General features: G+C 39.7%; 1 protein-coding gene across 1 annotated transcript in view; it reads right to left on the reverse strand.

Annotated features, from left to right (window-relative positions):
• Positions 1-487: 487 nt before the first annotated feature.
• Positions 488-22270, reverse strand: part of LOC142335247 (uncharacterized) — a 28025-nt gene continuing 6242 nt past the window's right edge. The window contains exons 2-5 of the mRNA XM_075383664.1: positions 17815-18071; positions 16542-17282; positions 11513-12250; positions 488-1476 (exon numbers count right to left, since the gene is read on the reverse strand). Coding sequence (XP_075239779.1) covers positions 16627-17282; positions 17815-18071 — 913 coding nt within the window. The 3' untranslated portion in view covers positions 488-1476; positions 11513-12250; positions 16542-16626. The remainder of the gene's footprint in view (positions 1477-11512; positions 12251-16541; positions 17283-17814; positions 18072-22270) is intronic.

Below are 22270 nucleotides of genomic sequence, written 5' to 3' on the forward strand. Positions count from 1 at the left end.
AGGAAAAAGCCGGCAAAAGAAAACACAATTATTTTCAAAACCTGACGGAAGTAGTCGACTTCTCAAAACCTTTTATAGCAACAAAACAAGCGAAACAAAAACGAATCAAATTTAGTTTTACTTGAATAATACACAATCAAAATTGTCCTAAGCATCCCCCCATCCCAACATAATTCATTAATAACTGTGAATGTTAACTTGAATTCATAACATTGAAATGTTTGCTAAGCGTGACGATTAACCCAATACCATAATCTGCTTGTCGCTGACAATAAATCTGTTCCCCAAATTATGCAGACCGATAACAGAAAACAAAACATGGAAAGCCATTTTCGGTGGAGCATGCATGAGCGAGAAAACAAAAATTCTGAACTTCAATATAGGTACTGTCATTATAAAAGTAAATGATAGAACATTAATAATAAAATCCAAAGAAGCTGATAATAAAACCAAACTTTTTCTATGCCAATCATAAATGACAATGGAGCATTGTATGACCATCTATAGGTTTCTATTAAATCCTCATGTTTCCATTGATAGGATTATACCCCAGTAGAGCTGATTTTTTTTTCGTTTATGATCTAACTGATTTCTGGAAGAGTTTTTTTCCATACTTTTTAGATTGCATTGGCTGAGTAAGACAAGATATTTTTCATACATCATCTAAATTTTCCTCAGATAATGCACGCTAAATATTCAAGGTTGTCATGTCACGGGCGATAAAAACTTCGCCTCATTATTTTTCAAAAAGTTTTTTTGCACCAGATCTGATAAGATTTTTTAAGCAGCTATGGGCTCCGTCAAGATGTTATAATTGAAAGCAAGAAGCTAGTTCTGCTAATAATACGCGATCAAAGATTTAAGTAGTGGCCTAACCGATGTTAGTTTCCAGGGCTCAAAAGCACACTGCACATACATCGATCGAAATAGATAGAATTTTTTGACTTCAAGAATTACCTTAAGATCCAGTAAAGCGTCAAAGATCTTCAGGCTGAATTGTGTTATCCTTTAGGAGCTGATAAGATCTTACCCAATGAATTTTTTATAAGACAACTTATAAGATCTTTTCCGATAAAACGTCTGGAATCATTGATCTCAAGGATTTAGACCCCATTAAGCTAGGTACTGGTTAATGGTTTTGTCAATTTTCCATCGGAGAATGTCCGATTCGCCTCTAAATGTTAATGTCTTCTGTATGCAACTATTGGGCAAGACGGTGTTCAATTTAATTTGACTCAAAAACGCCAGGGTAGATTGTGATGCTATATTGTGTTGAGGTACTTTGCCACCTGAAGGAATCCACATTCATGTGCACACTAAATCGCGTTCTTTCCTGTCCATGTGCCAGTTCTGAGTGTAGAGAATATGAGTTCTCTTGCCTTCTCTACTTGAAGCAGTGGATATCGAAAATTGCTATCACGTTTTCTTCGGTGCATCTCATCACATTTGTTTCGGTTGCAGTCTCATTTTGCATTCCTGATAGAAACAAAAGTGATAAATACTTATTTTTTTTGAGAACAAGTTAGATTAGCACTTCGTGTTAACTAAAGTTTGGAGTTGGTTCGAAATTTATATCGCATTCATTTGAACTAAATTTGCAGATTTGTGTAATTAATTTTGTGAGAAATGCCGTTAAAGAATCGTCTCTTCCCAGGATGAAGTCTGCAACCCAAGAGAGGTATTGGCCAGACCGACTTCGGTCTTGGACAAGGGGGCTCCAGACCGACCATACCCAGACTTGCTGGCATGACGGAACGGACTTTGGCCAACCTTGGCCAGACTGAACAGACTTTGTCAAGAAAATTTGTCAGACCGAACAGACCCTTGTCCAGACCATTGTGCAGACCATTGGCCAGACGGAACAGGCCTTAGGCCAGAACGCTGTCCATGTGGTTGGCCGGAACAGGCCAGTCCTCGGCTAGACCCATTTCAACGTGCAAAAGCATCCAATAAAATTCGTAATTGATTCGTTTCCTTTTTTTCAAGCAGATTTTTAAAAAAAAATAATTTAGTGGAAAAAAACGTCGTATATGGTTTAAGTGAAACCGAGCAGACCAAAATGTGGTATTGGCCAGACTGAACAGACCGAAATATGGGTATTGATCAGACCGAACAGACCGAAATATGGGTATTGGTCAGACCGAACAAACTGAAATATGGGTATTGGTCAGACCGAACAGTACAAAAAATGGGCATTTGTCAGACCGAAGAGACTGAAATATGGGTCTTTGCCAGACTGAACAGACCGAAATATGGGTATTGGCCAGAATGAACAGACAGGAATATGGGCATTGGCCAGACCGAATAGACCGAAACATGGGTATTGGCCAGACTGAACAGACCTGAATATGGTTAATTGCCAGACTGAAAAAACCGAAATATGTGTATTGGCCAGATTGAACAGACCGATATATGCCTATTGGTTAGACCAAGCAGACCGAAATATGGGTATTGGTCAGACCCAACAGTCCAAAAAAGGGTTATTGGTCAGACTGAACAGACTGAAATGTGGGTCTTGGCCAGACTGAACAAACCGAAATATGTGTATTGGCCAGACTGAACAGACCAAAAAATGGGTATTGGCCAGACTGAACACACCGAAATATGGGTATTTGCCAGACTGAACATACCGAAATATGGGTATCAGCCAGACTGAATAAAACCGAAATATGGTTTTTGGCCAGACTGAACAGACTGGAATATGGTTATTGGCCAGACTGAAAAAACTGAAAAATGTGTATTGGCCAGACTGAACAGACCGAAATATGGGTATTGGCCAGACTGAATAAACCGGAGTATGGGTAATGGACAGACCAAACAGACCAAAATAAGGTTATCAGTCAGACTGATTAGACCTGAATATGGGTAATGGCCAGACTGAACAAACCGAAATATGGGTATTGGCCAGACTGAACAGACCGAAGCATTGGCATTGGCCAGACTGAACAAACCGAAATATTGTTATCGGCCATACTGAACAGATCGAAATATGGGTATTAGTCAGACTGATAAGAGCTGAATATGGGTATTTGCCAGACTGAAATGAACCGAAATATGTGTTTTGGCCAGACTGAACAAACCGAAATATGGGTATTGGCCGGACTGAACAAACCGAAATATGGGTATTGGCCAGACTGAACAGACCAAAGTATTGGCATTGGCCAGACTGAACAAACCGAAATATTGGTATCGGCCATACTGAACTGACCGAAGTTTTGGTATTGGCCAGACTGTACAGACCGAAAAATGGGTATTGGCCATACTCAACGGACCGAAAAATGGGTATTGGCCAGACTGTACAGACCAAATTATGGGTATTGGTCTGACCCAACAGACTGCAATATGGGTCTTGGCCAGACTGAACAGACCGAAATATGGATGTTGGCCAGACTGAACAGAACGAAATACGGGTATTGTCAGACCCAACAGACTGAAATATGCGTCTTGGCCAGTCTGAACAGACCGACATATGGGTATTAGCCAGACTGAACAGGCCGAAATATGGATGTTGGCCAGACTGAACAGAACGAAATACGGGTATTGTCAGACCCAACAGACTGAAATATGCGTCTTGGCCAGTCTGAACAGACCGACATATGGGTATTAGCCAGACTGAACAGGCCGAAATATGGGTGTTTGCCAGACTGAACAGACCTGAATATGGGTATTGGCCAGACTGAACAAACCGAAATATTGGTATCGGCCATACTGAACTGACCGAAGTTTTGGTATTGGCCAGACTGTACAGACCGAAAAATGGGTATTGGCCATACTCAACGGACCGAAAAATGGGTTTTGTCCAGACTGTACAGACCAAAATATGGGTATTGGTCTGACCCAACAGACTGCAATATGGGTCTTGGCCAGACTGAACAGACCAAAATATGGATGTTGGCCAGACTGAACAGAACGAAATACGGATATTGGTCAGAACCAACAGACTGAAATATGCGTCTTGGCCAGTCTGAACAGACCGAAATATGGTTATTAGCCAGACTGAACAGGCCGAAATATGGGTGTTGGCAAGACTGAACAGACCAAAGTATTGGCATTGGCCAGACTGAACAAACCGAAATAATGGTAGCGGCCATACTGAACTGACCGAAGTATTGGTATTGGCCAGACTGTACAGACCGAAAAATGGGTATTGGCCATACTCAACGGACCGAAAAATGGGTATTGGCCAGACTGTACAGACCAAAATATGGGTATTGGTCTGACCCAACAGACTGCAATATGGGTCTTGGCCAGATTGAACAGACCAAAATATGGATGTTGGCCAGACTGAACAGAACGAAATACGGGTATTGGTCAGACCCAACAGACTGAAATATGCGTCTTGGCCAGTCTGAACAGACCGACATATGGGTATTAGCCAGACTGAACAGGCCGAAATATGGGTGTTGGCCAGACTGAACAGACCTGAATATGGGTATTGGCCAGACTGAACAAACCGAAATATTGGTATCGGCCATACTGAACTGACCGAAGTATTGGTATTGGCCAGACTGTACAGACCAAAAAATGGGTATTGGCCATACTCAACGGACCGAAAAATGGGTATTGGCCAGACTGTACAGACCAAAATATGGGTATTGGTCTGACCCAACAGACTGCAATATGGGTCTTGGCCAGATTGAACAGACCAAAATATGGATGTTGGCCAGACTGAACAGAACGAAATACGGGTATTGGTCAGATCCAACAGACTGAAATATGCGTCTTGGCCAGTCTGAACAGACCGACATATGGGTATTAGCCAGACTGAACAGGCCGAAATATGGGTGTTGGCCAGACTGAACAGACCTGAATATGGGTATTGGCCAGACTGAACAAACCGAAATATTGGTATCGGCCATACTGAACTGACCGAAGTATTGGTATTGGCCAGACTGTACAGACCAAAAAATGGGTATTGGCCATACTCAACGGACCGAAAAATGGGTATTGGCCAGACTGTACAGACCAAAATATGGGTATTGGTCTGACCCAACAGACTGCAATATGGGTCTTGGCCAGACTGAACAGACCGAAATATGGATGTTGGCCAGACTGAACAGAACGAAATACGGGTATTGGTCAGAACCAACAGACTGAAATATGCGTCTTGGCCAGTCTGAACAGACCGACATATGGGTATTAGCCAGACTGAACAGGCCGAAATATGGGTGTTGGCCAGACTGAACAGACCTGAATATGGGTATTGGCCAGACTGAACAAACCGAAATATTGGTATCGGCCATACTGAACTGACCGAAGTATTGGTATTGGCCAGACTGTACAGACCGAAAAATGGGTATTGGCCATACTCAACGGACCGAAAAATGGGTATTGGCCAGACTGTACAGACCAAAATATGGGTATTGGTCTGACCCAAAATACTGCAATATGGGTCTTGGCCAGACTGAACAGACCGAAATATGGATGTTGGCCAGACTGAACAGAACGAAATACGGGTATTGGTCAGACCCAACAGACTGAAATATGCGTCTTGGCCAGTCTGAACAGACCGACATATGGGTATTAGCCAGACTGAACAGGCCGAAATATGGGTGTTGGCCAGACTGAACAGACCTGAATATGGGTATTGACCAGACTGAACAAACCGAAATATGTGTATTGGCCAGACTGAACAGACCGAAGTATGGGTATTGGCCAGACTGAACAGACTGAAATATGGGTATTGGCATGACTGAAAAGACCCAGATATGGTTATTGGCCGGACTGAACAGACCAAAATATGGGTATTGGCCATACTGAACAAACCGAAATATAGATATTGGCCAGACCCAACTGACTGAAATATGGGTAATGGCCAATCTGAACAGACCGACATATGGGTATTAGCCAGACTGAACAGACCTGAATATGGGTAATGGACAGACTGAACAAACACAAATATGGTATTGGCCAGACTGAAAAAACCAAAAAATGTGTATAGGCCAGACTGAACAGACCGAAAAATGGGTATTGGCCAGACTGAGCAGACTGACATATGGGTATAAGGCAGACTGAACAGATCAAAAAATGGGTATTGACCCGACTGAACAGACGGAAATAATGGCAATGGCCAGACTGAACTGACCAAAAAATGGGTATTGACCAGACTGAACAGAGCAAAATGTGGGCATTGACCGGACCCAAATGTTGGTATTGGCCGAAGATACCGAAATCTGGGTATTGGCCAGACTGAACAAACCGAAATAAGGGTATTGGCCAGACTGAACGAACCCTAATATGTGTATTGGCCAGACTGAACAGACCGAAATAAGGGTATTGGCCAGACTGAACAAACCGAAATCTGGGTATTGGCCAGACTAAACAGACTGACATATGGGTATTGGCCAGACAGAACAAACCGAAATATGTGTATAGGCCAGATTGAACAGACCGAAATATGGGTATTGACCCGACTCAACAGACGAAAATGATGGTATTGGCCAGAGTGAACAGACCAAAAATTTGGTGTTGACTAGACTGAACAGAGCAAAATGTGGGCATTGACCAGACCAAAATGTCGGTATTGGCCGAACAGACCGAAATATGGGTATTGAACAGACTAAACAGACCTGAATATGGATATTGGCCAGACTGAACGAACCGAAAAATGTGTACTGGCCAGACTGAAAAGACCAAAATACGGGTATTGACCAGACTGAACAAACCGAAATCTGGGTACTGGCTAGACTGAACAGACCGAAAAATGGGTATCGGCCAGACTGAGCAGACTGACATATGGGTATAAGGCAGACTAAACAGACCAAAAAATGGGTATTGACCCGACTGAACAGACGGAAATAATGGTATTGGCCAGACTGAACTGACCGAAAAATGGGTATTGACCAGACTGAACAGAGCAAAATGAGGGCATTGACCGGACCCAAATGTTGGTATTGGCCGAACAGACCGAAATCTGGGTATTGGCCAGACTGAACAAACTGAAATAAGGGTATTGGCCAGACTGAACGAACCCAAATATGTGTATTGGCCAGACTGAACAGACCGAAATAAGGGTATTGGCCAGACTGAACAAACCGAAATCTGGGTATTGGCCAGACTAAACAGACTGACATATGGGTATTGGCCAGACAGAACAAACCGAAATATGTGTATAGGCCAGATTGAACAGACCGAAATATGGGTATTGATCCGACTCAACAGACGGAAATAATGGTATTGGCCAGACTGAACAGACCAAAAATTTGGTGTTGACTAGACTGAACAGAGCAAAATGTGGGCATTGACCAGACCAAAATGTCGGTATTGGCCGAACAGACCGAAATATGGGTATTGACCAGACTAAACAGACCTGAATATGGATATTGGCCAGACTGAACGAACCAAAATATGTTTACTGGCCAGACTGAAAAGACCAAAATACGGGTATTGACCAGACTGAACAAACTGAAATCTGGGTATTGGCTAGACTGAACAGACCGAAAAATGAGTATTAGCTAGTCTGAACAGACCGAAATATGGGTATTGGCCAGATTGAGCAGGCCGAAATATGGTTATTGGCTAGACTGAACAGACCGAAACATGTGTATTGGCCAGACTGAACAGACCGAAAGAAAGGGTATTGGCCAGACTGAACAAACCAAAATCTGGGGGTTGGCCAGACTGAACAGACTAACATATGGGTATTAGCCAGATTGAACACACCGAAATATGGGTATCGGCCAGACTGAACAAACCGAAATATGTGTATAGGCCAGACTGAACAGACCGAAATATGGGTATTGACCCGACTGAACAGACGGAAATAATGGTATTGGACAGACTGAACAGACCGAAAAGTTGGTGTTGACCGAACTGAACAGAGCAAAATGTGGGCATTGACCAGACCAAAATGTCGGTATTGGCCGAACAGACCGAAATATGGATATTGGTCAGACTGAACGGACCTGAATATGGATATTGGCCAGACTGAACGAACCGAATTATGTGTACTGGCCAGACTAAAAATACCGAAATATTGGTATTGGCCAGACTGAACAAACCGAAATCTGGGTATTGGCCAGACTGAACAGACCGAAAAATGATTATTGGCTAGTCTGAACAGACCGAAATATGGGTTTTGGCCAGACTGAACAGACCAAAATATGGGTATTGGTCAGAATGAACAAACCGAAATATGAGTATTAGCCAGACTGAACAGACCGAAATGTGGTTATTGGCCAGACTGAACAGACCCAAATATGGCCAGATTGAACAGACCGAAATATGGTTAATTGCCCCAATGAACAGACCGAACTATGGTTATTGGCTAGACTGAACAGACCAAAATATGGGTATTGGCCAGACCCAACAGATTGAAATATGGGTCTTGGCCAGACTGAACAGATCGAAATATGGGTACTGGCCAGACTGAACACACCGAAATATAGGTATTGGCCAGACTGAACAGACCAAAATATGGGTATTGGCCAGAATGAACAGACCGAAATATGAGTATTGGCCAGACTGAACAGACCGAAATGTGATTATTGGCCAGACTGAACAGACCCAAATATGGCCAGATTGAACAGACCGAAATATGGTTAATTGCCAGAATGAACAGACCGAACTATGGTTATTGGCTAGACTGAACAGACCGAAATATGGGTATTGGCCAGACCCAACAGATTGAAATATGGGTCTTGGCCAGACTGAACGGACTGACATATGCGTATTAGCCAGACTGAACAGACCGAAATATGGGTATTGGCCCGACCCAACAGATTGAAATATGGGTCTTGGCCAGACTGAACAGACTGACATATGTTTAATAGCCAGACTAAAAAGACAGAAAAATGGGTATTAAACCGACTGAACAGACGGAAATAAGGGTATTGGCCAGACTGAACAGACCGAAAAATGATTATTGGCTAGTCTGAACAGACCGAAATATGGGTATTGGCCAGAATGAACAGACCGAAATATGAGTATTGGCCAGACTGAACAGACCGAAATGTGGTTATTGGCCAGACTGAACAGACCCAAATATGGCCAGATTGAACAGACCGAAATATGGTTAATTGCCAGAATGAACAGACCGAACTATGGTTATTGGCTAGACTGAACAGACCGAAATATGGGTATTGGCCAGACCCAACAGATTGAAATATGGGTCTTGGCCAGACTGAACGGACTGACATATGCGTATTAGCCAGACTGAACAGACCGAAATATGGGTATTTGCCCGACCCAACAGATTGAAATATGGGTCTTGGCCAGACTGAACAGACTGACATATGGTTAATAGCCAGACTAAAAAGACAGAAAAATGGGTATTAAACCGACTGAACAGACGGAAATAAGGGTATTAGCCAGACTGAACTGACCGATAAATGGGTATTTACCCGACCGAACAGACGGAAATAAGGGTATTGGCCAGACTGAACAGACCGAACTATGGGTATTGGCCAGAATGAACAGACTGAAATATGGTTTTTGGCCAGAATGAGCAGACCCAATTATGGCCAGACTGAACAGACCGAAATGTGGGTATTGGCCCGACTGAACAGACCGAAATATGGTTATTGGCTAGACTGAACAGACCGAAATATGGGTATTGGCCAGACTGAACAGACCGAAAAACGATTATTGGCTAGACTGAACAGACCGAAATTTGGGTATTGGCCAGACTGAACAGTCCCAAATATGCCCATTTTGAACAGACCGAAATATGAGTACTGGCCAGACTGAACAGATCGAAATATGGGTATTGGCCAGACTGAACAGACCGAAATATGGAAATTGGCAAGAATGAACAGACCGAAATATGAGTATTGGCCAGACTGAACAGACCGAAATGTGGTTATTGGCCAGACTGAACAGACCTAAATATGGCCAGACTGAACAGACCGAAATATGGATATTGACCAGACTGAACAGTCTGAAAAATGGGTATTGGCCAGACTGAACAGACCGAAATATGGGTATTGGCCAGAATGAACAGACCGAAATATGAGAATTGGCCAGACTGAACAGACCGAAATGTGTTTATTGGCCAGACTGAACAGACCCAAATATGGCCAGACTGAACAGAACGAAATATGGGCATTGGCCAGACTGAACAGACCGAAATATGGTTATTGGCTAGACTGAACAGACCGAAATATGGGTATTGGCCAGACTGAACAGACCGAAAAATGATTATTGGCTAGACTGAACAGACCGAAATATGGGTATTGGCCAGACTGAACAGACCCAAATATGGCCAGACTGAACAGACCGAAATATGGGTACTGGCCAGACTGAACAGACCGAAATATGGGTATTGGCCAGACTGAACAGACTGAAATATGGGTATTGGCCAGAATGAACAGACCAAAATATGAGTATTGGCCAGACTGAACAGACCTAAATATGGCCAGACTGAACAGACCGAAATATGGATATTGACCAGACTGAACAGTCTGAAAAATGGGTATTGGCCAGACTGAACAGACCGAAATATGGGTATTGGCCAGAATGAACAGACCGAAATATGAGAATTGGCCAGACTGAACAGACCGAAATGTGTTTATTGGCCAGACTGAACAGACCCAAATATGGCCAGACTGAACAGAACGAAATATGGGTATTGGCCAGACTGAACAGACCGAAATATGGTTATTGGCTAGACTGAACAGACCGAAATATGGGTATTGGCCAGACTGAACAGACCGAAAAATGATTATTGGCTAGACTGAACAGACCGAAATATGGGTATTGGCCAGACTGAACAGACCCAAATATGGCCAGACTGAACAGACCGAAATATGGGTACTGGCCAGACTGAACAGACCGAAATATGGGTATTGGCCAGACTGAACAGACTGAAATATGGGTATTGGCCAGAATGAACAGACCAAAATATGAGTATTGGCCAGACTGAACAGACCGAAATGTGGTTATTGGCCAGACTGAACAGTCCCAAATATGGCCAGACTGAACAGACCGAAATATTGTTATTGGCTAGACTGAACAGACGGAAATATGGTTAGTGGCCAGACGCAACAGACCGAATTGTGGGCATTGACCAGACCAAAATGTCGGTATTGGCCAAACAGACCGAACAGACCCAAATTGCCATCGGACAGACGGAAGGCGCGACCCACATTTTTTCCTAACCACTGAGTTGTGTCGCACTGGAGCCACCTGTGCGAGACACAAGTCTGGTCAATACATGTCTTGAGTTGCGGAGTTCATCCGCATGCACACGTGCAAGTTTTATGATGCCATAAAGAAAGCAGTGTCAGAAGTTCAAACGCAAGAAAGTCCTCTCTAGACATAGCCAGAAGTTGACTTCAATGAACTTCCGGCATAGCGACCTTTCGGCATGTCACGTAACCGAGATTTTTCACGTTTTTGCTACCATTTATCAAAGCAAAAAGATCAAACCAGTCGATTGATGTACTGTTTGCTGACCAAAACGTTGCGTTTCATACTTCAGTTGGTTTTTTACATTTTACCGCAAAAAATTTGATTAAATGTGGTGGTTTTTTTATTTATGCAAACTTGATTGACAGCAAAAATTTGCTTTAACCTTTAGACGCCTGCTCAAGTGTTGCTGTGAACACAGTATGTTCCATTACAGCATTAACCATTGTCAACTCATAATGTGACGCAGTTTGTGAAGGGTTTGACGGGTTTTTGTATCTGGAGAAAAAATTGATTGCCCAACGTACATTGCTGACCTTTAACGTCCTACATGCTCTGAACAGAATTGGCTCAGAATAATAAATCCTTTCTTTCATATGAGGATTTTGGTGCCTTTTCAAGAGCTGATCGCTGTTCACACGCCAGAATCCATAAACATAAGAGCAAAATAAATCCGCGACAATTTCGTTATCGAATAGTTGAGGTAAGAAGTCAAATATGCCGACAGTTACAATCATGTATATATCCGACATCAACTCGCCAAGATACGTTTCGTCTAATTTAGCCAAATCAGGCCTGCTCAGAAGAATTTTAGAAAACTTTTCCAAAAGGATTTTTTTATGAATGTCACTGCTGTGGATAAATGTCATGAGTAGTGATCTCTCTCTGTACAGCTTAGTAAATTCCATGAACAACAACCCGTGGTTTTCAAGTAGCTCGAACAGCCTATGAAGCAGTTTTTGATTTTGCAGCGGGCTATCAGCTTCTCTTTTTCCATAAACTATTGCGGAACGGCTCGCCAAATAGCAAAGATCAAGAATAGAAAGTGATTCATTTTCTTCCTTTAGTTCCTCTCCTACCATGTCTCCGAGTATGACGATCCAACTCAGGTCATCCACAGCGCCTATAATAGAAAAGGATGTATTCTCCAAGATCTACCACCCCCTCCCCCCCCCCCCCCCCCAAGCTTAGTTAGTTAATCGACAGAACCTACACAAAAAAGAAAGAAAAAAACTTATTTCTCATTTGAAATGTGTGAACAGTACACGGAGAACAACTCAGTAAAAAGCTTACAAGAAAACGATATAAGAGTATTGAATCAACTGGTGAAAGGGGTCAATTGATGTACAACTAGGAGAATATTGCGGTAAAGAAAGACTATATTTCACTTCATCCGCGAAAAGACACCAACAAGGATTTAAACGTAATTTGATGAGCTAAAAAAGATGTAAGAATAAGGGGTGCACTTCTGACCGTCTCCACCTTTACATTCTGACCGTCTCCGCGCTCATCTTTTTTTTAAAAGAGAATAGCTTTAAATATAAGTTTATTTAAAACTGCAGGCGCCTTGCCTTGGTTTTCTGATTCCAATGAAGATCAATTCTTGGTTGGTTCTTGACACGCCATCTGATAACCACGCCGCGACCTTTGAGTTTGAGGTAAAACCGCATCGTTGAGTTCCTGTCATTAACATATCCAGACCAGTATGCGTAACTTTCCTCTGCTGGAAGCACACTTAGCTTTTTTGAATAAACCATTTCGAACATTTTAGAAATCTGTGGATAGCATAACATTTGATTTCCACAAAGCAGCGTTGCTATATGGGTGAATTATTGTGGCTGAAGAGAATGTTAACTGTAAATACGATATCTAGCCTCGTCTGCTTTGCCTGAAATAGAAGTCATTTTATTAGGTTTCTATAGATTCTCTGATTCACGTCCTTTGACTTCTTTTTGAGGTGCTTAAACGTTTTCGTTCATATCGACTGAAACTCTTGAGGTTTTGCGATCTTTCATTTGAAAAATTTTTTGCATCGTACCTATGTAGCGTTCTATGTTGACCGTGACTTTGCACTACTCCTCATCTGATTCTGAGGCCCTCAAACCTGTGACAACTTCCCCCTTCTTCCATGTGCAAAGTAGCTTCCTGTACAATTTTGAAGTCAGAGATCACTTTTGTAATACTGGGTGACGCATCAATGATCTCGTTGACGCTAGCCAGAGAATGGTTAAATTCCCTTGCTGCTCTCGCAAAAAAAAACAATAAATGTTAATGTTTCTCAGGATTCAACGTCTCAGTACATGAAATTTGTCAATTCATCTTACAAGATCTTAGCAGCTTGCTTTGGAACTTGAATTGATCTATTAAAATGACATACTTTTTATCCCGCTTCTTGTCTTTAGCTCATTAACTGGATAAAATGCTCCAGGTACACTGCTTTTTGAAAAGTTTAGTGAACGAACACCGTCTTGGTGTCAAATTGGTCAAACATGCTAGCTGGCGGCGCAAAATCAGGACGTAGAACAGTTTTTCGTGTTGAAACAGAAGTTTGAGAGTAGTCCTGACTTTCCACAGGTCCTTCAATGCGACTCTTTGTATACAGTTTTACTTTCTAGACGCATTTGCCTCGAAAGAAGTCCCTGTCTTTAGAGTCCAAGTGTGCTTTTAAATTGGAAACCTCGATCTTGTTCTTCTCTTTTCGGCGCCAATGGTGCCAACATTCGTTCATCACGAATAAGGGCATCGTGAACCAATCCCGTTTTCTCATAGTCGACCTAAACGAAATGAAGATGATTTATTATACTTCTGCAAAACTGCAGAACAATTGCTGACGTGTCTTTTGTCTGTAGTCAGCCTCGTCGGCTAGCTCGTGTGCATCTGCCCTGAAAGCAGGTGTCTCTGTGCGTGAGATGATATCTATGTTATCGTCTACAAACGATGACTTGTTCCAAAAACCCCCACTGATTTCAGTAAACCCCTTGCGTAGTGCGGGTCTGGTTCAAACACCGAGTACTCATTTTTTGTTGAGAAATTTTCATACTTTACGCGTCACGCAATTCCTTCAGGATTACAGATATTAACCGTCACTTCCGTTGTCGTCTTTTCAATAACCAGCATCTAGTTGCTAGATTATGCTAGATTTCCCTATATGCATTTTTTTGACTGCCTATTTGCCAGCAGACGGAGTTTGTTTGAACTTGAACACTGAATGGTAGTTAAAGAAAACGACTCTATTTTTTTATAACTGAGTTATCGGTTGAAGCTTCGTGCAGCTGTGTCCTCTCTCAAAAGTAAACCAAATAAGCCGCTCTTCTGTGCAACTTGAGACTGAGGGAGTGTCTGAAGAATATCCGATCAACCAGAGCTTTATTCGGATAACCATTGTATACCACCTCTGCGGGAAGAAATGTTGATCCACTTGCAGCCCTTTCCCAGTGCACTGGAGATTTCCGCGGTTGGGTTTCTTTATTCTGCTTGAATGAGCACAACATCAACGAATGCATCAGTGCTTGTGGTCATGTGCTCTGAGCTGCCAGTGTCCCCAACTTGGGTGCTGTCTTCCTACGGTCTTCCTACCCTAGCAGTTGACTAGTGTCCCTTTTTGAGTTCAAGATTCACTGCTGCTGTCACTGAATGGGACTGGCCATTAAATCCTATTTGTCTTCTCATGATAATTCCCCAATTTTCAGTTCTATGATGTTTTTTCTGTGTCGAAACTGTCCTTCATCAAGAAGATATCATTGTTGATTGGCAAAACACGGACAACAAAAAGCAAACAAGAGGTGACTTAAGACTTCTTAGTCTGTTTCTGTAGTTTTTTCGTTGATCTCGTTGTATAAAGAAACATTTGTCAAAAATCTTAAGACTCTCCAAGTTTCAGCAGAGCTCGCTGTGCAACCGAAGTCATTATTGATGGACTCTCTACTCTGAGAAATCTCTTTCGCGAAAACATCCAAGCTCTTGATTCTACTCCATTGCCGATATCTTCATCAAAGTTATCTCTTAATAACCAGAGGGTTGTTCAACTTAAACTTTAAATCGGGTCATGTGCCTGATTTCAGTAACTGCCTTCTCATGTGCACTTCTTCACTTTTTGAGCGTTTTCTATTTTTGTTGTTTGTCCGAAGGGCAACGATTTAGGCTCGTCCGGTCAATATTCTGTCCCCAAAACAGATTTTTAGAGTCCTTTGTATGAATCTCCGTTACTCACAACCTCGTGCCTAGACGGAATGGTCTTGGGTTTCTCATGTTTTCGCCAACATTTAACTGGTCTGTTTGTCGACTTGGGTATGAATGTTGAAAACAATTTTGGAGAAAAAAGTAGCTAAGCGGAAAAGGATTACGACTGTAAAAGACTAAATGATCTACTTTACAAAATATTTTTGTCCGTGAAGAAGTTTATGAGCGCAAAACCAGTTTCGCTAAATAGCAGTGATAAGAATAAAGCTGTCAATTAACACAGAAGAGTGCTGCAACTGTCCAGTAATTCTGCCTCATATTGGACAGTGAAAGTGGAGAGCAATAGTGGGTAATTTTAGATATTCAAAATGACCTTTACTTCATATTGGACTGTTTTGTTTTATTACAGCAGTTTAAAAAAATAGAAAGTCTAATGTAAAAGTTTATTTGACTTAGAATGAATATAAAAGTTGTTACGTTTGCAATCTTGATTCGTCTGTGGCGACATCAACCATTTGCTCTAAACTTAATCGTTTCTTTATTATCACAATCTGTTTTATTTGAACATAATGAGGATTAAAAAATCATGTGCAGCTTGTGCACTGCAAAACCAAATTGTTATTTAAAACAATTGCGTCTCAAGTCAAAGCTAGTCCTCAGATACTTACTTTAAGTACTGGATCATCGTTTAATTCTTACTATTCAACTATTCACAACTGATAAACGCTCTGGTATTTGAACTAAGTTATCGCCATAATAAAAACACAAATAGCAGTGTCAAAAACAGTGGTCTAATGTACTTAGTAATTTAGAGGATTGTTTTTTTTATGTGTTACAAATAGAAGAACAAAGCTGTCAGTTAAAACTGAAGATTGCTCCAACTTTCCAGTAAATCTACCCAATATTGGACAGTGAAATGGTGAGCAATAGTTGCAACAGTTGATGGATTTTCTATGATCCAGTGAAAATCTGAGCTTTCCCAACAATGAACTTTCTATGATCAGAGAAGAAGTGGTAATGAACCACCGATGAATCATGGATGGAGTTTTTATGAAATTTATATGATCCATCGATGGGATTCACTAGGAGCCCAACCCGGGTGCCAATATTATAAACTCAAAGCGACCTTCCGTTTTTATTGGACAGTTCTGTTTTCGTAACTGCAGTACAAAGGAATACAGAATGCTTAAAAATTCCTGCTTAAAAATTTATTGACAGAATAAAATTCTGCTTACGTTTGTGACATTCATTCGAACCACTCGAGAGCCGTTTCTGCAGCAAAAATTCGACAGCGTCAGGTAGATTACAAACCAGTGCAAGCTAATAGACGACCCTGGATGGCTGATTTTCGTAGATTGACAATCGTTTTTCAGGGCTTAGATTGTTTCGGAAACGCGTGCTAAGCCAAGATGTTTCCTCGTTCTTGAAATTACTGGCTGATAGCCAGTCAATTGGAAGCTCTTCGCCCATTTTAAGAGCTCGATATTGCCTTGAAGGGTAAACAGCACCCTCTTGCAAATACATGGTCAACGGTTCGTTATTTTCCAAACCCATGTGAATCAACAAGCCGACCTCATATTGGGCTCTCGAAACCGCCTGGTTCAAAAATTCTGTCAGCCTATGATGCCAATTTTGTCGAAGAATTACTATCAAAACTGAGGCCGCTTCGCTTCCCGTAAAGTTGAGGCCATCTCTGTGGTCTCGTCTCACTATCGAAACATATCGAAACTTCCAAGAATTGGTTATGTTTGAAATCCAGGATTCATCCTTCTTGTATGAAGCATCGCAAAAGCAAATAAACATCCTGTCATTGGCAAACCTCTTTTCAAGGAACTCTATATTTGTCAGCTTTGAATCGTGTATACTGTCAAAATACTCCCACTTCAGAGCAGCTTGGGACGATATGAAACATCCGGGAACACGTACTTCAGTGGCCTTGTTTACTGTACGTTTTTCAATGAAATCTCTGGTTCGTTCTTTATCAGGCATCTGATCGGATCAATTTTTTTCACTTTCTTGGACAAAAAGAAATTAAATTACGAAAGTCAGGACCCCGTTTGGTTCACTTTCCCTCTTGAACTCCACAAAACGAATGTTAATATGAAATATACTAGTATGAAATATACTAGTACTAGTATTTCATACTATAATGTTAGTATCAAATATACTATTGAAAGGAAGGCATTTGTCTCTCGACTTTTCTTTTTCCGCTCGATTCCGAGAAATTTTAACTTAAGTAATTCTACAAAATAGCTCATTGTGGAATCGAGCAACAGTCTTTATTTCTCAATTTCCACGGCGAAACAGAGAACGTTTTTGCAACAAAATGACTCCGGTTATGCTTTTTGATTTTTTTAATTAGAAACGCAAAAAAAACTCATCTGTAAATAAAATTATCTAAAAGCTACCTAAATGATGGGCCTATTTTTGATCCACAATATTCTGCAAGAAAAAACGACGAGCTTGCCTTTCTCTAACTGTGATTCACATACTTCAATGATCAGATGCCTGCAATGTGATGCGAGCTGCGAAAAGACACATGCAGCGTTTCAAGGGCAAAAGGTCGAATTGAAGACTCGAGTTTTCCTTCTTTGACGGAGACATCTGTTTGCCCAGCATCAATGACCGCCACCCAACAGCACACAATAGACTTGTTGTTGACAATATCTTTGCTTGGATTTGCAGTTGCTCCATCCAGATAGAATTCGTCCATGAACAGTGCTACCAATGAATCTGATGGAATTGATGCAGACAAATCTCGATACCTACAAGAACTTACTTGTAATACGATCACTAATCCAGGATTTCTTGTAAGATGGAATTTAACCCATAGCCAAGGAGTGCCAATTTTCTTTCAAAAATTTACACTTCGATGACAATTGATTTCTGATTATCAGTATTCATCAGCTCTCAATTTCAAAATATAGACAGAATCTTGTGTAACTATATAGTAAGGCAATAGGACCTGTCATCAGAGAAACTTCTGCAGCTGTCATTAGATAGAATAAGTCATAAGACTATAAAATAAAAACAAGATAAAGGCAGGATTATAAAATTCACAAATATTTAACGCAAGCACAGTGGTGAAGGTCAATACAGTCATTAAAAACATGAGCAATTAATTGAAAATATTATAGTTAAACCAACATTTATTAATGTTTGTCCCCCAAGACAGTGAATGGGAGCCGTCGTTAATGAGACTAAGTAAGAAATTGATTTAAAAAAAGAGAACAAAAACGGCACATTCAAATTACATTAACATTTTCGAGAACCATTTCAAATTCAATAAAATTTTAGCTTTTAATTGAAAGCATTAAATAGGCCCAGATAAACTTAAAGTATTCAAGAATCAAATGCAACCTGGCAAATTTCAAAATATTTTAAGTGACTACATAAGAAACATCAAAAATGGAGAGAGTCTAGAAGTCAAAAGAAATTGTTAGAAGAGTGTCCAAGCTATGAAAACCGTTAGCTATTGGCTGTAACATTAAAACAAACTGCTCACTCAATTTTGCTTTCATCCCCAATGTGAGCCATCAATATTGGGATCATCTGGCAGCATACCGAAAATAACCACAAATATATGCAAACATCCCAAAACTTCAAAAATCCACATATCTCTTCAAATCAGAAAAATTTTATGAAACTTGTGATATCAAAGTCATAAAACCATTACTTAAAGGGTAAAACCACTAAACAGGATAAACATTTTGCAAACATTTTTTTTGAACAATTAACTCAAAAGTGACAAGAGCTTTTAAGCCATGGGTAATCAAATGAAAGATTTGGATAGTCTCACTGAGACTTCTTTAGATAGCTAAAGCGGATATTGAGACTAAGTCATATACTATAAAAGAACGACGATTACTAACACAACTCTGGAACTCACTAAAACTCAGAAAATTTTTTGTCGCAAACATTAAAACTATGAGCTTTTCTCGGACAAATTGTTTGTTCAAGAGGTCTCAATCGAACTTTAACGGGATCTCTCATTATATGTACCTCAACATCAAAGATTGTTTCAGCAATTTGAGGATCTGTATATTCGACAAACTTTGACCAAAATGGACTGAAAAAGCACGTTTGGTGCCATTTTTATCAAAAATCTGAATTGTTAAATATTTGTCCAAATTATTGTTATAAAATTTGGCCAAAAAACTCAGATCAGACAACTTAGATTTAGCAATCCCTTATCATCTCTAAATATAAAGCCAATCACAGTTCTGTTGAAAAATTTAACATAATTTGGCAGAACTGATGAAAATTCGAGCAAAAATTATGGAAAATTAAACCAAAGCAATGAAACTCAGCTCAATGTTCACAGAACGTTAAGCCTCGATAACTTCTCGAAAAGGAAACGAAAATCAAAAATATGAAATTATACTTTTAATTTCAAATTCAACGGTTTGACGGGCTCTCTAATGATACAACTCACAATTCACAACTGTCTAGGATGAATTTATCGACCGGCTACAATTGACGGAAAAATAAAACCGTATAAGGTGGGTTTGGAACAATAAATAGAATCGTCAATGCGCACTCGCGCTTAATGCTCCAATTCGTTAAATGACAAAATTATATCAAAATTGAATCATTAAAATGTATCATCGATGCTTATACTCTGTGAAACCAAGTAAACACAGAATGAAATTTTCCAGAATTCTGGAACTCACTAAAATTCAGAAAATTTTTTGTCGCAAACATTAAAACTATGAGCTTTTCTCGGACAAATTGTTTGTTCAAGAGGTCGCAATCGAACTTTAACGGGATCTCTCATTATATGTACCTCAACATCAAAGACTGTTTCAGCAATTTGAGGATCTGTATATTCGACAAACTTTGACCAAATGGACTGAAAAAGCACGTTTGGTGCCATTTTTATCAAAAATCTGAATTGTTAAATATTTGTCCAAATTTTTGTTATAAAATTTGGCCAAAAAACTCAGATCAGACAACTTAGATTTAGCAATCCCTTATCATCTCTAAATATAAAGCCAATCACAGTTCTGTTGAAAAATTTAACATAATTTGGCAGAACTGATGAAAATTCGAGCAAAAATTATGGAAAATTAAACCAAAGCAATGAAACTCAGCTCAATGTTCACAGAACGCTAAACCTCGATAACTTCTCGAAAAGGAAACGAAAATCAAAAATATGAAATTATACTTTTAATTTGAAATTCAACGGTTTGACGGGCTCTCTAATGATACAACTCACAATTCACAACTCTCTAGGATGAATTCATTGACCGGCTACAATTGACGGAAAAATAAAACCCTATAAGGTGGGTTTGGAACAATAAATAGAATCGTCAATGCGCACTCGCGCTTAATGCTCTAATTCGTTAAATGACAAAATTATATCAAAATTGAATCATTAAAATGTATCATCGATGCTTATTCTCAGTGAAACCAAGTAAACACAGAATGAAATTTTCCAGAACTCTGGAACTCACTAAAATTCAGAAAATTTTTTGTCGCAAACATTAAAACTATGAGCATTTCTCGGACAAGTTGTTTGTTCAAGAGGTCTCAATCGAACTTTAACGTGATCTCTCATTATATGTACCTCAACATCAAAGACTGTTTCAGCAATTTGAGGATCTGTATATTCGACAAACTTTGACCAAAATGGACTGAAAAAGCACGTTTGGTGCCATTTTTATCAAAAATCTGAATTGTTAAATATTTGTCCAAATTATTGTTATAAAATTTGGCCAAAAAACTCAGATCAGACAACTTAGATTTAGCAATCCCTTATCATCTCTAAATATAAAGCCAATCACAGTTCTGTTGAAAAATTTAACATAATTTGGCAGAACTGATGAAAATTCGAGCAAAAATTATGGAAAATTAAACCAAAGCAATGAAACTCAGCTCAATGTTCACAGAACGTTAAGCCTCGATAACTTCTCGAAAAGGAAACGAAAATCAAAAATATGAAATTATACTTTTAATTTCAAATTCAACGGTTTGACGGGCTCTCTAATGATACAACTCACAATTCACAACTGTCTAGGATGAATTTATCGACCGGCTACAATTGACGGAAAAATAAAACCGTATAAGGTGGGTTTGGAACAATAAATAGAATCGTCAATGCGCACTCGCGCTTAATGCTCCAATTCGTTAAATGACAAAATTATATCAAAATTGAATCATTAAAATGTATCATCGATGCTTATACTCAGTGAAACCAAGTAAACACAGAATAAAATTTTCCAGAACTCTTTACTTTTTTTCGAGGGTAGTTAGTTAACTCCGTGTATATCTTCTCTCAGTTAAGAGAGTATATTCAATTTTGTTTTTTCAAAGGAACAAGATTGTCAATCGTTCCGACACACTTTAGTGGGGGAGGAATTATATACTCAACTTGGTTTATTTTGTTCAGTCAATTTAGCCAATTGATATATTCAACTTAGAGTTGTATGTGACAGCATTAAAAAACGCGTAAAGCGTAAAAAATAGAATAAAAGATTTTTTTTAATTTTGCTCTTTCGAGGCAGTAATCGATGTTTAAACTTTTTGTGAACATTCGAATGATATTCGTTGTTTTATTCAAGTCTTCCGGATTTTGTATAATTTTTTCGTAAATTGTTCCAGAACTTGTTAAATTTGTAAAATATAGTTTATTTTTTTTTCCTATAAAAACAACGCTTTGATGATGTTTGCGATACAAAATTGCTTTTTGCAAAAACTTTTAAAATTTATTTTCTTTTTTATCAAAAAAGGAACCAAGTTAGCTTAGCTCAGTAAGTTCAGGTTTACCGCAAGTATAGACCAGAAAACTGCTGTCTCATTTTTTATTAAACTGAAAATTTCTTCACTTATGCTTCCTATAAAGGTGCTTAGGAAAAAAAGCTGCCCGCTTTTCGCTAACATAAAACAATACATAATACATAATTTATTTTTTATATAATCAAATGTATGTGAGCAAATAACGTATTTTGGTTAAATTCGAAAG

This window comes from Convolutriloba macropyga, chromosome 2, assembly GCF_964194025.1.
Source record: "Convolutriloba macropyga chromosome 2, txConMacr16.3, whole genome shotgun sequence".
Taxonomy (NCBI): Eukaryota; Metazoa; Xenacoelomorpha; order Acoela; family Convolutidae; genus Convolutriloba; species Convolutriloba macropyga.